General features: G+C 41.9%; 1 protein-coding gene across 1 annotated transcript in view; it reads right to left on the minus strand.

Moving 5' to 3' along the window:
- The window catches only part of FAM172A (family with sequence similarity 172 member A), a 751,084-nt gene that overhangs the window by 421,225 nt on the left and 311,672 nt on the right, over nucleotides 1–18,187 (minus strand). The window contains exon 7 of the mRNA XM_040342191.1: nucleotides 6,299–6,520. Coding sequence (XP_040198125.1) covers nucleotides 6,299–6,520 — 222 coding nt within the window. The remainder of the gene's footprint in view (nucleotides 1–6,298; nucleotides 6,521–18,187) is intronic.

Genomic DNA, 18,187 nt, shown 5'->3' on the forward strand with positions numbered 1-18,187 from the left:
ATTTAGTCGGCTAATTAAACATAGATCTGTAGGGGGGATAGGCCATACGCACATTAAGGATTATCACTCAGCTTCTCTCCTGGCCCAGCTAAAGGGATGGTTCCCCTCCTCAAACCCGAATCCTAATCTTTGGTCGATATTAGAAAGGCATCAGGTCCCAGGGGAAGATCTTTATGGTTATTTAATATCTAGTGTCTTCCTGCCCCACCCATCTCCCATGATGAGCCCAACGATCCGAGGATCTATTGCGGCTTGGAGATCTCTGATATTACATACATCCCCTGAACAAAGACCCGTGCCACTAATGATTCCTCTATCAGCTTTATCAATGTTCATACCTAATATATCACTTGCTAAATGGGACCCAGGGGGTAGGCTGACGTTAGCAGACTTATATATAGGACCTGCCCTCAAGACATTTAGATCACTCCAACTTGAACTATCTCTACCTTTAACAGACTATTACATGTACCTGCAAATTTGCCATTTCTTGAAAAGTTTTAAAGAGACTTCTATTCTGCTTCCATGGCAGGCTAGCCAGTATTATCTCTCTAAATTACCAAAAACCAGGGGCATCTCGCTATTCTATTCAATACTACAAAATAAATGTGTGTTCCAGAAGTCTCTCCCTATGAGAGCATGGGAGAGGGATTTCGGCAGGGTGTATCAGGAAGATCAGTGGAAGGCAGCTCTCAAGGTCACATACTCATCCACCAGGAGTGCCAATCTGTGGGAGCTGTTTCAGAAATTCCTACTTCGTTGGTATCTCACACCTTACCGTATATCGAAATTTGCCCCTGGGGCTTCCCCCCTATGTTGGAGAATATGTGGGAACTCTGGCACACTGTATCATTTATTGTGGGGATGTCCCAAGATCACCCGGTACTGGAGTCAGGTGTTTGATCTGATAAACCAAGTATTGGGCCTAACGTTGAGTCAGGAACCAGGAATGGCATTACTATCCCTGGGAATGGACTCGGTACCTCACAACTTACGGATCCTACTATCCCATATACTGCTGGCGGCCAGATTGACTTTGGTCCGGCACTGGAGGGATCCGCTACCTCCAGGCCTGACCGAAACGATCCAAATAATTCACTCCCACGGCACCTACGAACAAATGTTTGATTCTGGCTTAAGCGGTAGATCTAGTATCCGAAAATATTGGGAACCCTGGAATAGTTGGTATCAGTCTTAAAGATCTGTCTCCACTGGCGATCTCCGACTGTAACGTTAATCTCTAATATATGACTTGCTGGTCCAGTTAAGGCTCCACTCTCTCTCACCTTCTTTCCTTTTCCTTTCCCCCTCCCCTGCCCTACTACGCCTCTCCACCCCCTTCCCACTTTTCTCTATGCATCTTGTCCTCTTCTCCTCTTCCACCTTCCCCCTTTTCTTTTTTTTTACCCATTTCTCACCCAGTTAAACCTAAATTTATTGGTTATGATAATTGAATCTTAATCAAAGTTATCAGACATTTGATGAAGGCAAGTCCTGTTTCCACCAATGCAGTAGTTATTGGGCACTAGGGGTTTGTATGTTTATATCCCATCTCATTATTAATGATGCCACATTGTTTTTCGTTGATGAAATCTAACCCCATTAGTTTGCACTGGAGTTATGTTTATTTCATTGTGCTACTGGATGCCTTCCGCACTGCGATGTGGAATTTTCTAATGTCTGCAATATGTTATGGAACCTGTTAAAACCTTAATAAAAAACTATTGAAATTAAAAAGGTAGATACGCAAATTGCCGAACGTACGCGCAGCCGACGCAGTAAAGTTACGACGTTTACGTTAGGCTTTTCCCGGCGTAAAGTTGCCCCTGCTATATGAGGCGCAGCCAATGTTAAGTATGGCCGTCGTTCCCGCGTCGCAATTTTAAAAAGTTACGTCGTTTGCATAAGTCATCCGTGAATGGGGCTGGACGTCATTTACGTTTTTGTCGAAACCAATGACGTCCTTGCGACGTCATTTGGAGCAATGCACACTGGGATATTTTACGGACGGCGCATGCGCAGTTTGTTCGGCGCGGGGACGCGCTTCATTTAAATTATACACGCCCCCTACCCGCCGAATTTGAATTCCGTCGGGTGATTTACGCTACGCCGCTGCAACTTAACAGGCAAGTGCTTTGTGAATAAAGCACTTGCCTGAAAAACTTGCGGCGGCGTAACGTAAATCGTATACGTTACGCCGCCGCAGAGATACGCCCAATGTACCTGAATCTGGCCCTGTATCTTTATTTTTTTGGAGCAACTTTATTGCTATCACAAGAAATTAACAACATCCCTTGTGATGGCCATGACAGGTCCTCTTTTGGAGAAGATTTCAATCCTCTGGCTTCCAAAGCATCTGATCAACCTGAAATAGATTTGATCAGATGTCAATAACATTGCCTGTAAAGCTGACAGACACTCGGATCACTTTTACCTTGTAGAGAATTGCCAGCAGAAAAGAATACCAGGATCATGACTGTAGCTGCAGCCATGATCTTGGTATAACCACTTCAATCCGAGGCCATATATACACTGAGCAAAATTATAAACGCAAGACTTTTGTGTTTGCCCCTATTTATCATGACTGCGCACCGACGTTCGGCTTCTTTCGGCAACTCGTGACGCGCAGTATGCGGCGGTTGGAAGCCTGTCAATCAGATAGGAACGCCCAGTCCCGCACAAGACATACCCAGAAGCGGCGGTGAAAGTCGGTATGTACGAAAAAAAAAAAAAAAAAAACAGCCAATTGTCATTAGGACAAGTCGGCTGATTGTAAGGTTAAAAATTAATTTTTTGGGTGAACCTCCACTTTAACCCCCAGGCATGTCTTTGGTGTATGAGAGGAAACCCACGCAGGCACAGGGAGAACATGCAAACTCCAGGCAGGTAGTACTGTAGTTGGGATTTGAACTGACAAAACTGGTGTTCTAACCCAGAAGTTCTAACCACCCGAATATATTATATTATATATATATATATATATATATATATATATATATATACATATACATACACACACATATATATATATATATATATATATATATACACACACATCTATATATATATTATATATACACACACACACATCTATATATATATTATATATACACACACATACAGTGTGTATATATATATATATATATATATATATATATATATATATATATATATATATATATATATATATATATATATATATATATATATATATATATTGTGAGGGGTTAGCCCGGCAGCGGGTGTGTGTGACCCCCTGGAAGGGTTCAGCACACAAAAACACTAGGCACAGCAGACAGTGGTAGGAGGAAAACAAAAAGGTGCGGTTTTATTTGAACTATATACAAATAAAAATATGACAGAAAACAAAAGAAATACAAAAACAAATCCTGGTCAACTTGACCTGCTCGCTATAAACGTTGGTGTCCCGAACTAACAATTGGGTACAGCCTTGTGCTGCCCCAGTCCCTGACTCCCTGCTGTTTAAATCTCTTAGCAATAGCCACACAGGCTCGGTCTCACCGCACAGAGATCACTCTCCCCAGACTAATTACACAGATCTGGTTCCAGGTTGGAGTGTATCTCTCTGCATGCTGGGAGTTTTTGTAGAGGACCTAATGATCCCACCTAATTCAGCTGGGCCAATCAAGTCCTCCAGCAGGACTCCCAGCACTCCCCCTAGAGGTATAAACTGGCATAAAGCCTAAACCTAGGGGATATATACACTGCATCCTGGATGCAACCAGGGAATTTAACCTGCCTGCTGCCACAATATATATATATATATATATATATATATATATATATATATATATATATATTATACACATACACATACACACACACAGGTATATATATCATATGGGCAGGCAGTGGTTAAACCTTCTGCAGTCTGAAGTGGAAAGTCAGCTTATTATAACATTAAATTACAAAATGGCTTAATTAGCAATTATATTTGCAATAATATTTATTTTAACAAAGGTTGAGTTTTATTTTAAGACATTCCCAGATACCACAGAAAGGAAGCAAAGGGCCACATGTATTTCAAGAACTAGAGCAGCACGTTGTGATATTACTCTAATATCAGCTAAGGAGAAACACATTCCTGTTTATTAGTAGTATATGAAATGTAAAACTGTGATTGTGTCAATTTTTTTTTTAGTTGCTTTCTTTTTAAAGGTTTTTGCTGTTACACAGTTGTTTTATGCCTCTACTGGAATAATAAATTCTAATTCTAATGGCTTCCTTCTAATCATGCCAATGATGTGAAAAGTATACTACGGGATCACATGCCGACCAAATAATTGACAACAGAATATAAATGTTCAAAATGTATTCTAAAAAAAAAAAAAAAAAAAAAAAACAGACACTATAGAAAAACCTGGAGTATATTGCCAACTCATAGCGTGAATGTTTACCGTATAATGATACAGATTGTGGCAGTGATCATTTGTAAAATTTTATTTCGAATAATAGCAGCGGGGGGGGCGCGGAGCCAGAGACACAGAACACGGAGCTGACAGGCAGGGAGGAGGAGGTGAGGGGGAGAGAGGAGAGCTGCAGATGACCGAGGGCTCAGCAGCCCTGATTATCGTGGTCAGCACAGAGAGGGTGACACAGGAATTGGCAGGATCAGCCAGGTTTTTTACAGTTTAGAGATGGGCAAATTACACAGCACAAGCACTGTGCTGTTTAATCTGCTGTTTAATCTGCTTTAAGGGAACAGGGTTTTTTTTTTTTGTTAAACACTTTAACCACTTAAGCCCCGGAATATTTGGCTGGTTAAAGACTGGGCAACTTTTTGCGATTCGGCACTGCGTCGTTTTAACTGACAATTGCGCGGTTGTGCAACGTGGCTCCCAAAAAAAATTGAAATTTTTTTCCCCCCCACAAATAGAGCTTTCTTTTGGTGGTATTTGATCACTTCTGTGGTTTTTGAAATAAAAAATCTATATTTTTTACTTTTTGCTATAATAAATATCCCCAGAAAATATACTGTATATAAAGAGACCCGATCGCGAGACACCGGCGGCGATCGGGTCCGGGCGTGGTCTGGGAGCTCATGGCAGGGTCGTGAGCGCCCCAGCGGCGGCGCGCACGCGACCACACAGCTCGCAAATTAAAGGGGACGTACCTGTACGCCTATTTGCATACATTGTTGTGCGCTAGTCGGTAACCTGTTAAAGTCTGATGCCGCGTACACACAATCATTTTTCGGCATTAAAAAGAAAACGTTGTTTTTCAGCATGTCCAAAAAACAAAGTTTTTCCAACTTCATCATTAAAAACGACGTTGCCCACACATCATTGTTTTTCAAAAATGATGAACAAAGCGCGGTCACGTACAACACGTACGACGGCACTCTGAAGGGGAAGTTCTATTCGCCCTTGGGCTGCTTAAGCTGATTCCTTGTTAGTAAAAGACGATTCGTGCTTTTTTGTCTGTTACAGCGTGATGAATGTGCTTACTCCATTATGAATGGTAGTTTTACAAGAACGAGCGCTCCCGTCTCATAACTTGCTTCTGAGCATGCGCGGGTTTTAAACGTCGTTTTAGCCCACACACGATCATTTTTTACAACTCGAAAAACGACGTTTTTAAAAACTACGTTTTTTTTCATGCCGAAAAATTATCGTGTGTACGCGGCATAAGCCTTTCTCTGACACTTGTTGCTTACAAGTTAAAATCAGTATTTTTTGCATGAAAATTTGGAACCCCCAAACATTATATTATATATATATATATATATATATATATATATATATATATATATATATATATATATATATATATATATATATATATATATATATATATATATATATATATTTTAGCAGAGACCTTAGAGAATAGAATGGCGGCTGTTGCAATATTTTATGTCACACTGTATTTGCTCAGCGGTCTTTCAAATGCAATTTTATGAAAAAAAAAATACACTTCAAATTATTTAAGAAAAAAGCTAAACAATAAAGTTAACCCAATTTCTTTGTATATTGTGAAAGATGATGTTAAGCCACGAGAATCCCGATCTTTATTCCAAGCAAAAAAAAAATGTGATTCTCATTTTATTCAGAAACGTGCAGCGCTAATATTTATAATTTAATACATTTAAAACTACGATAATAAACGTGTTTTCAAAAGCAACGTAATGTTCTGTTCTACTAACATTTCAGATTTTTACTCTGCAGAGCAACTTTATACAATCCATGGGGAAGCATTGTTACTTCTGCAAAAACTGATAAAATAGGCTATAAACTGTAAAATATTAAGAAGGTTTGCAATGGTTGCATTCACTCACCCGTATGTACAACTGCAGAGTCTCCTTTTCTTTCTGAGGGTTTCGATATTTTTCATAGAAGTCCCGCTTTTTTTTGTTGTCTTTTGGAATCCTCTCTCTTCTCTCCCTTTTCTCAGCGGGCTCATCTGAGCTATCTGGAGACTGCTGCTGTGCCAGTGGTTTACTCTTTTCCACTTCAATATAATTTTCATTTGGATTCAGCACGATAACTGCATAACCTTCCTGAAATCATAGAAGAAAGTATGAGAAATTAGGTTTGTGATTACACTCATATTGAACTTTTAGACATTCTGGTAATCAATTGCATTAGTAACTAGGACAGAACTACATGTACAGTCAGTGAAGAATTCATCCTCTAAGACCACTGTAGCTTTACACAACACACTGGAGCATGAGAACGGGCTTGCACAACACAGAATCATATAACCAAACACTGGTCCAGATTCAAAAAGCAATTGCGTCTGCGTAACCATAGTTACGCAGCGCAATTGCTTACTTGCGCCGGCGTTTCGAATGCTCCTGATTCAGGAACCTCGTTACGCCGACTGCAGCCTAAGATATGCCTGGCATAAGGCTCTTATGCCGTCATATCTTAGGCTGCATTCTTACGCAGGCCGCTAGGTGGCGTTCCCGTAGTGGTCAGCGTAGAGTATGCAAATTGCATACTAACACCGATTCACAACCGTACGCGCGCCCTGCGTACACAGTTTACGTCGTTTGCGTACGTCGGTTTTTGCGTAAGGCTGCTCCTGCTATTAGCGGGCGCAGCCAATGCCAAGTATACCCGTCGTTCCCGCGTCGCGTTTTTGAAAAATTACATCGTTTGCGTAAGTGAATCGTGAATGGCGCTGGACGCCATTCACGTTCACTTTGAAGCAAATGACATCCTTGCGACGTCATTTACCGCAATGCACGTCGGGAAAGTTTCCCGACGGAGCATGCGCACTACGCTCTGCACGGGAACGCGCCTAATTTAAATGATCCACGCCCCCTACGGGATCATTTAAATTACGCGCCCTTACGCCAGGCAGTTTTCCGGAGCGCACACGCAATTTACGGAGCTACTGCTCCGTGAATCAAGCGTAGTGCAGAAAAATGGGCAAAGCTACCTGAATCTGGGCCACAGTGTCCAGCTCATTAGGCAATGTGAAAACCTTGCTGAATCTTATCACAATGGATTATATACTATGGTAGACTATTTGGTATACTATTGTATAGTAGATTGTACTGTAAATTCAAAATAAAAAAAATATCTGATGAGCACCTTGAAAATTAATTGCGAGTTGCTATGACATCCATCAAACCAGATACCGATGTGTTAAAAACAGTGTCATATATTGCACTTGTTTTATGTTGCCCTCTTTTACTTTTATAATAAAAAATATTACAAAAAATTCGAAGTTTTATTCAGTGCTGTGGAGTCGGAGTCGAGGAGTCGGAGGAGATTTTGGGTACCTGGAGTCAGAGTCGGCAAACAATGCACCAACTCCGACTCCTACTAAATTTAGATTGGAATTTAAAAAGCAAGTTTAAAATGTCCCAATTCACAAAAAGTTATAATTAATGACTTCTCTACTGTAAGAATAAAGACCAATGCATGCAGTGCCTCACGTAACCGCAAAACGAACATGTTAAGTGACCGTGAAGAAGCATGCTTTTCATGTGCTTTACTATATGGCACGCAACGCACAATTAGGAGTGGCAATACTTATACTTTCCATAGTGTTGTGTTCTGCTGTTACAGGGAACGCAGCGCCCATGGGTAACCTAGCCTCTCACTCATAAGAGATTAAGTAAATATGTTTTTTGCAGGACTAGAGACCCTTGTATAAGTGAAGGGAATAGAGCAGTGGTTCTCAACCTTCTAGGGCCGTGACCCCTTGATAAAATTTCCCAAGTTGTGGGGACCCCTAACAGTAAAATTATTTTCATAGCGTGGGTTAAAAGCACCCAAGGCAAGACAAGAAATTTGTGCCCCTAACCCTGAGTGCTTTCCACTCGTACAGTATTAAAACCCCTTATAGTACATTTTAGGATGTACCTCTCTTTCTTTGTTTAACCTCCCTGGCGGTATGATTCTTTCAGAAAAAAGGTGGTACCATTATTTGCAAGGAAATTTGGCGTTTTATACTGTAGGCCTGTAATTTTTAGAAATAACTCACTTAAATCTGACCAAACAAGATTCTAATAGGCATCCCGGGTATGACATTTTTTTAAAAACAAAATTATAAATTATAATATAATAAATAATTATAAATAATTATAACAAGTAATAATATAATTATAATAAAAATGATTCAATAATGTAATCAAATCAAAATCACTGAAATTTGCTCAGTTGCAGAATTGTCGCTGTCATTATTTATTTATTTTATGACGAATTTCCCCACAAATCGCTATCGCACAATTCTGCAAGTGATTATAATTTATTATCGCTGTTTTTTAGCTGCTCTAAAACTATTTTTGACATAAAGGGACACTTTTGGTTGCTATGGACAATCTACAGTTTACAGGCAGAAAAAAAAAGTTTTTATTATATAAAAGTACATGTGGGACACTGGGCAGACCACTAGGGACAAGGGGTGTGTGTATTTTTTACATACAGTACTGTAATCTATAAGATTACAGTATACTGTATGTAATGTGTTTGTTTACCTTTTTGAATTTGGCACCGTTCTCCGCTCCCGTGCGTCGTAACGTCGCAGGGAACGGAGATCGGCGTCACACAGAGGCACTGTGTGAATCGAGCGAGGTCCCGCTCGCTCACACAGCGCGGTGGCATCGCTGGATCCAGGGACAAGGTAAGTAAACACTCCCTGTGCATCCAACGAGGCAAGCCCGAGTCTGACTCGGGGTTACCGCTCGCAGCAGGAAAATCTAACCCAGAGTCAGACTCGGGAATACGGCCAGGCAGGTTAACTTTCTTTTCCTTTCATATCTCTCTATCCTAATTCCTTGTTTTTTCCCCCATCCCTCCCTCTAACTGTTTTTCTTGCTGTCTTTTTTTCCTTTCTCCCCCTTTTTCTTTGTTCCTCCCCCTCTTATCATCTCCCTTCCTGGGAGAACAGTGCAGGCTTCAGGAACAGCCCAGGATTTGGTGACCCCTGGCAAATCATCATTTGACCCCCGAGGGGGTCCCGACCCCCAGGTTGAGAACCACTGGAATAGAGGGTCAATAGTTCAAGACTGAAGCTGTAAACCATTGGAAAAACTGCTGTCATTCAGCTAAGGCTATAAAAACTCCTGTGGTAATGACAAGTATGTTGCCTTTCTTTCCTTCAAGGAATGTATAAAATACATTCGCATATTAATACAGAGGAGTCGGGGAGTCGGAAGTACAAAAAACTGAGTCGTCGGAGTATTTTTCTACCGACTCCACAGCCCTGGTTTTATTACTCAGATAGGTATTTTATCTACATTAGTATCTTGTGATCTGTCTAACTTTTTTTTGCTCATCGGCTTCCCTTATTGTTAGTGTATTTTATATGTGGCCAAGGCAATTCCTCTTCTTCCAATGTGGCCCAGGAAGGTCAAATGGTTGGGCACCCCTGCTTTAAAGGATGGGTGCACTTTAAAAAAAAAGATCCTTGCACTGGTACCTTTACAAACCATCCACTGCCACCTTCTGATGTTAGAATACAATCTCCGGTGATGGCCAAATATACTCTAGCTTTGACTCATGTTAGGTTTATGAGAAAGGCAGTGCAGCTTACAGACTGTTCCCTGTACATGTCAGATTCTTAGGTGTGTACTGATGGGCGCCTCAAAGTTAATCTCACTTTAACTACTTGCTTGCTGGGCACTTATACCCCCTTCCTGCCAGGCCAGTTTTCAGCTAGCAGCGCTGTCACTCTTTGAATGACAATTGCGCCGTCATGCAACACCCATATGACATTTTTATAATTGTTTTCACACAAATAGAACTTTCTTTCGGTTGTGATTAATCACCATTGGGTTTTTTATTTTTTGCTAAACAAACAAAAAAAAAGATTGAACATGTTGGGGGGAAAAAAACAACACAGTTTTCATAGTTGGTTATAAAATTAATTTAGCAAACATGTAATTTTTCTCCTTCGTTCATGTGTGCTGATGAGGCTGCACTGATAGGTGGCACTGTTGGGCACTGATCGGGAAGCACTGATGAGGCTGATCTGATAGGTGGCATTTATGGGCACTGATCGGGCTGCACCGATGGGCACTGACCGGGCTGCACAGATGGGCACTGAAGGGGAAACACCAGGCTGCACTGATGGGCACTCACCGTGCTGCACTGATCGGGCTGCACTGATGGGCACTGACCAGGCTGCACTGACTGGGCTGCACTGATGGGCACTGACCAGGCTGCATTGATGGGCACTGATGAGACTGCACTGACCGGTCTGCACTGATGGGCACTGATCGGGCTGCATTAATGGGTACTGATGAGGTGGCACTGATGGGCACTGATCAAGTTGTTGTTAATATTTATTTTTGAAACTTAATTCTGCATAAACCATTTAAAAGTGTCATAGATGATTGATGAGGCTGTATTTAGGGGAGAAATTAGGGACGGGCAGGGTGGGGGTTGGGTGGGACAACTGCTGGCGAGTAACTCAGGATATTTGAGCCCTGCTATACATATTACATTACTCAATTAATATAGAATGGGATCAACCTACTGCAGTGGAGAATCAATCTATCAGTTAAGTGCTGCTACTACTTGGTTATTTTGTTTCAATGCATTCAACTCCAGTTTTAGTAGTAGAGACATGCCCAATATCAAAGTGGTCAAAACACGTTAAACATAAAAGTACCATCTGTAAATCCACGTAGCTATATTTCAGAAAAATAAAAAAACACTTCTATATATGGTTTCCGGCAAGATGAACAGTGTGACAAAAGGGGCACTATACTTCATAGAAAGAGATGTTACTCTATAAACCCTGACATAAGTGGTCTCTTGTCGAGTGTTATATCCAGACACACTTAATAAATTTACTGAGCCACTGGCCAGGATCCAAGAAGATAGGACAATGCTGCTTAATACTCTCTTTAATGGCAAAAAGGACCTACAGCATATGGTTAATCGTAAAACTGGCTTCTCTATATAACAATACTTAAGATAGAGATTTCAAATTCAATTCCTTAAAGGGATACGATCAAAACTGAGTACAGCAATTATTTTGAATTGCATTGAAGAGTACCTCATGTCTGAGTCTCCTATAGGTATTCTTACCTCCATGTCTGAGTTGCCTATAGGTATTCTACTGTGGAATATTTAAGGAATCTACTCTCTACTATACTGCTTCTATATTGTACATCAGCTAGGAAGGGTCCTTCACATCATGAAGAAAGTACAGCGAGAACAGGACATACAAATACCACAGATTGTACACAATGTCATGTTGAAGGTTTGTGAAAATGCAGATCATAAGGCATGTCATTTAGATCTGCAACAGCAATGTATGGGTGTGTGCAAATGACAAAGACCTGTAGAATGCAGGATAAATAAAAGCTACAGTCATAAAAAAATAAGAACCTTTATATAAATAAGAACCCTTATAGCAATAGGTAAAAATTGCTTCTCTGGTCCAGCCCATGGAAGGTGTCACCCAGAGGGAGCTGCTCTTCCTTGAAGTTTGTTTATAGAACAAGATGCCTCATCCTCCAGAGAACTCTTCCTCTCCCATAACAGTGTCATTGGAGAGTGGAAGATACCTCATTAAACTGCATCATTGCAAAAACCATATAAACAGCACATCACTACATTCTGCTTGACATATACAGTATATATGAAACCAGTGCATATTCTTATATCCCAATTGTTTTTATAACCCAGCATTATGTCCAGAGTATACGTATATATTAAAAAGCTCATAAAGAAAATAACAGACTCTTAAGCCTTGTACACACGATCGGTTTGTCTGCTCAAAACCGACCGATGGACTGTTTTCATCGGACAAACCGATCGTGTGTGGGCCCCATCGGTTTTATTTCCAACAGTGTAAAAAAAAAAATAGAACATGTTTTAAATTTTTCCTATGGATAAAAAACCGATAGAAAAATCCGATTGTCTGTATGGAATTCCATCGGTCAAAAATCCACACATGCTCAGAATCAAGTCAACGCATGCTTGGAAGCATTGAACTTCATTTTTTTCAGCTTGTCGTAGTGTTGTACGTCACCGCATTTGGACACAATCGGATTTTTAACTGATGGTGTGTAGGCAAGACTGATGAAAGTCAGCTTCATCGGATATCCAACGAAAAAATCCATCAGATATCCGATCGTGTGTACAGAGCTTTACTCTTATCACTTGATACGCCGCGTAATTTCAAATTACCCACGTTGTATCTTTAGTTTGAATCCTCAAACCAAGATACGACGGCATCTGGGTTAGATCCGACAGGTATACGTCCTTGTACGCCTTCGGATCTAAGATGCAATACTTCGGCATCCGCTGGGTGGCGTTCACGTCGTTTTCCGCGTCGGGTATGCAAATTAGCTATTTCCGACGATCCACGAACATACGCGCGGCCGTCGCATTCTCTTACGTCGTCTCTAGTCGGCTTTTTTCCGGCGTATAGTTAAAGCTGCTTTTTTGCGGCGTATAGTTAGATTTGCCATGTTAAGTATGGCCGTCGTTCCCGCGCCGAAATTATTTTTTTTTTTTTTTTTTGCGTAACTCGTCCGTGAATCGGGATGGACGTAAGTCACGTCCAAGTTTAAAAAATGACGTCCTTGCGATGTCATTTCGCGCAATGCACAGCGGGAAATTTAGAAAAGGAGCATGCGCAGTTCATTCGGCGCGGGGACGCGCTTCATTTAAATGAAACACGCCCCCTAATCGCCGATTTGAATTCCGCCGCCAGAGATACACTACGCCGCCGTAACTTACGGCGCAAATTCTTCCAGGATTCGAACCAGCCAAAAGTAAGTTACAGCGGCGTAGCGTATCTCTGATACGCTGTGCCGATGTATTTCTATGTGAATCTGCCCCTCAGTGTTTATTGGCAGAAGTAAATAGTAAGAACTGCTAATGTAACCCATCCTTTCTGTGACTAGTTTAGCTGATCATAGACATCACACTTTAATCAATACCAATGCTGACAATTCGATCTTTCCTCACATACAGTGGTTTAGATAGATGGATCTAGTAGGACCAGAAAAAATAATCATCATAAATACCTTATATGCACACAATTCCTTCCACCACAATGGAAGAAAGGAAAATATTGTAGTCAGAAGGATATCATAATAGGGATGTACATACCCAAGTATATAGTGCAGCAAACTAGGAGCTGATCAAATTAGTAAACAGATATACTGATGCAGATTTTAGCCTGCATACATGAAAGTGAGGGAAAAAATCCCATAAGAGCAGGGAATTGAAAAAATCCCTTACCTGGCTGTACAGAACCAGCAGTGAGCCCCCAGAAATCGTGCAAATCCCCGATGACATTGGTGCAACCAGGACCATAAGCATGCAACAATATAAATGATGTATTAAAAAGACAAAAATATGTTTATATTAGTATGTCTAGCCACTTAGCAACAGCGTGTTAATACATCATTTATATTGTTGCATGCTTATGGTCCTGGTTGCACCAATGTCATCGGGGATTTGCACGATTTCTGAGGGCTCACTGCTGGTTCTGTACAGCCAGGTAACCATGGCGTGTTCACACGCCATGGGATGCCGGGGGTTAAGTGGAGCAACTCCCTCGTTCAGCGCCGGCTTGATGGCTCTGCCATCGTGAATGTGCGGTGGACTTGGGACACGCCCCGACTGATTCCATTGGCGGGACGTGTGTCTCCACTCCTCTCCTCCCCTCCCTATCGGACCTGCCCTGCATTGTGTAAGCCTGCTGTGAGTGTCACCTGACGCTCGCAGGGCTATCGAGCAGGATGATTGGTCCGGGGAGACTTTGGCTGGGTCACGTGATGCGGAAGTCCCGCCTGCACATGTGACTGGAGACATGCCTATATAATGGATCAGACAGCCCAATTAATTAGAGGATATCTCCCCAACACCACAAGCTTTTTTCAACATGATGGCTGATATTTGGTAAGTGTAGACAGGGTTCCTTCTCATCTATCTCCCTGTTTATTCATTTATTCCTCCTAGTGAGGTAGAGTGCCAGACTTAATATATGCCTATGCTTTTTTTCTTTCCTTTTGACCAGACACCCATCCAGTTTACTGCAGCACCTTTGACATTCCTGATCTCTGTCTGCGGGGATTTTTTTCAATTCCCTGCTCTTATGGGATTTTTTCCCTCACTTCCATGTATGCAGGCTAAAATCTGCATCAGTATATCTGTTTACTAATTTGATCAGTTCCTAGTTTGCTGCACTATATACTTGGGTATGTACATCCCTATTATGATATCCTTCGGACTACAATATTTTCCTTTCTTCCATTGTGGTGGAAGGAATTGTGTGCATATAAGGTATTTATGATTATTATTTTTTCTGGTCCTACTAGATCAATCTATCTAAACCGCCATTATTGCTTGGACATTCTACCCTTTGATCCATCACTGTGGACGGTATGTTTATTAATTTCTGGCTCCAGCCATATCTTATACTATTTTTTCCACACAGGCTTGGTTCTGTATATGGTTATCTATGGGAGTCACTACAGCCTCTATGTTCTGTTCACATTATCACTGCCGTTATCTTCTATCTCTACTATATGACACCCTCAGCTATTTAAAGCACATCTTTAATATGGGTCTCAGCTCCTTGCATGGTTCTACCCTCTCTACTATTTCCTAGATTACGTGGTATGTCCCTACAGTCCCTGCATGTGGTCCCCTTTTGTGCTGTCCCCCTGGTGGCGTTGTGGCAACCTCAATCATTGATGCATGTTCTTTTGGTTACAGTGCGTTTACGCACATTTCAATAATGTTTTTACCTACAAATGACGAACAATATACTAAATTAGAAACCAATAATAGTTTACTATTTTTCCTTCATAGAATATCTATAGCTCCTGAAGAAGCACTCAACTGCGAAACATGTAGAGCTCATGCAAAATTACGTCTACTAACAATTACGCTGGTCATCAACCCACGTTGCTGTCCTTAGTGGACTTGCATTGGTTTCAGTGGATTTATTCTCATTGTTTTAGTATCACAGGAATGTTCTGTGACAATTTGTGTTTTTTAAAATGTATTTTTTATATGTACTGTAATATTGGTTCATTACCCATTTTGGGATTGTATCAATAAATTCTATTTTTTGTCAACCATTGGTGCCTAGAAAGTCCATTCTCTGCACAACAATAAACCTGTTTCTAATAGTATCTAGGACATGGCACTGCAGTACCTTAGGACACCCATAGTCCATCCTATGGTTTGTGTACCTCAAATATTTTTCATCTCCAGACTCTGGATTACAGTGGGACCAAGTTGCGGTACCTGACTGAACTGCCCCCATGATGTTTTTGCGGGGAAAGGCAAAAGAAGAGGGACATCACTCCGAAATCCAAGATGGCACTGCCTCGGGGTCCGTGCAGCGTGCACAGCACTGTACAGACAAATCCAAGGACTCTGTGAGTAAACCTCCTAAAACCCCCAAGAATGCCAGCGGTGACACCCAGACCAAAGACACTCTGACAGATAAGGATTGACAACTACTTGACGCTCCTCTAACTCTGGAGGAGCTTCAAACTGTTCCCCAACTCGAAGGCGCCGGGGGGAGGATGGAATACCCTTAGAGGTATATAAGACATATGGGGAACAGTTATTGCCTAGATTATAGGAAGTATTTAACACAGCTAAGCAGGCTGGGTGTCTTCCCCTGTCAATGTCCAAGGCCATTATTGTGTTACTACTAAAACCTGGCAAGGATCCCCTGGACCCAGGCTCATATAGGCCAATCTCCCTTTTACGGACAGACGTAAAAATACTGGCCAAGGTCCTGGCGCTCCGATTGAACACCGCTTTCTCATCAAAAAATTCATTCAGATCAGACAGGGTTCATGCCTCAAAAATCAACAGACATTAATTTACGTTGTCTGTTTGTTAATCTACAGTCTATCTCTGATAACATGGGGGATAGGGCACTGCTATCACTTGACACCCATAAGGCCTTTGATAGCATCGAATGGTCTTACCTTTGGGCCATAATGTGCAAGTTCGGGTCCAGGACAAATTTTCTAGTTTGGGCTCAATTATTGTATAGCTCCCCAAAAGCTGCCATTAGGGAATCAGGGAGGGTGTCTCCTTATTTTTCACCTTTCAGGGGCACCAGACAGGGTTGTCCCTTGTCGCCCCTGTTATTCGCCCTGGCCAAACCATTGGCTGCCTGTATCCGTGCAAATGCTAAGATCCAGGGCTTCCGATACGGAGAGATACAAGAAGAATGCATGTTATATGCGGATGACACCATGCTTCTTCTGGGCGACACAACAACGTCTCTGGTGGAAGCTATGGAGGCGATACGGACGTTTGGCCATTACTCAGGGCTTGTGATCAACTGGACCAAGTCCTCTCTTATGCCATTGGACTACACGCCCGGTCCACAGCTCGACTTTGCCAGACATTCCTGTGTCCGGGGAATTTGTCCGCTCTATTGAATCGTTGCAGGGATCGGGTGAAGGTCTGGTCAAAATTAAAAATGTCCCCTGTAGGTAGGATAAATTTGATCAAGATGATCTTGATGCCCCAACTTCTTTACATATTTCACAATTCCCCCATGGTGGTTCCCTTAAAACAGTTTAGACTCAATTTTTCAATCACTTATCTGTCTGAATTCTATGGCGAGGGTGAGACTCGGCAGTTGCAGCGTCCAAAGGAGGCAGGTGGGCTTGCCCTCCCGAATCCGTGGCTGTACTATTTGGCCTCCCAACTCCAACACATAGCGAGAGTATTGAGCCATGCGGACAATCCAGTGCTTAACTTGAGGGACCCGGTAGCGCAACTGCTTCAGGTGGCAAAGTGTGGAATAAGGTTAGGGTGTTGCAGAAGGTCGAGGGTTTTACTATATATAGCCCAATTTGGGGAAACAGGCTCTATTTGGAGCTGGAAAAATTACAATATGGCCTGAGATGGCAGAAGTACGGTATTATACATATGACACAAATATTTAGGGATGGTAAATTGCGCCCCTTTTCGGCGCTACAAGAGGAATTTAATTTGCCTATGCACTTCTACTATTTCCAGCTCCAACATGCGGTGAGAGCCCAATCGAATGGAGACACATGGATTCAGAACCCCACACCCATCTTCAACTACATGCGGGAAGTTACCACATACAAGGGATTCATATCATGTAGTTATTCCATGCTCCTCAATAGGTTCCTTCCTGATAACACTGCGGGGATCATAGTGAGGTGGGAGGAAGATGTAGGGGGATTTGAGGATGATCAGTGGGAGGAGGCGCTCTCAGCAGTACCCATAAGCTCCCTTAACGTGGCCCAAAGATTGTGCCAGATGTACATTATTTTACGTGTACATTACACGCCGGCTAGGCTGGTGAAAATGGGGGTATGAGATGATCCTTCTTGTGCTATATGCAAGAGGAACCATGGAGACCTGATCCACATGCTGTGGTGGTGTCCCAAACTGCATCTGTACTGGAGGGAGGTGCTGGATACTATTAACAGAGTGTTCCAGGTTCAACTGAAGGCAAACCCTAAACTTTGCTTACTGGGTATTATAGACACAGTCTCGGAGGAGGAACATGCCAGGATAGATATATCCAGGGCTCTCTTCCAGGCTAGAAAACAAATCTTGAGACATTGGAAGGCAGAAGAACCCCCTATGAGTAAAGAATGGATACGCCAAATGGGGGATACTCTGAAATTGGAAAAAAATATCTATCAACATAGGGGGAGTGTGAAGAAATTTAAAAAAAATCTGGGCAGGCTGGCTTAATGTCCCGGAGTTGGCCCCTGTTGATT

This window comes from Rana temporaria, chromosome 1 (assembly GCF_905171775.1).
Source record: "Rana temporaria chromosome 1, aRanTem1.1, whole genome shotgun sequence".
NCBI lineage: Eukaryota > Metazoa > Chordata > Amphibia > Anura > Ranidae > Rana > Rana temporaria.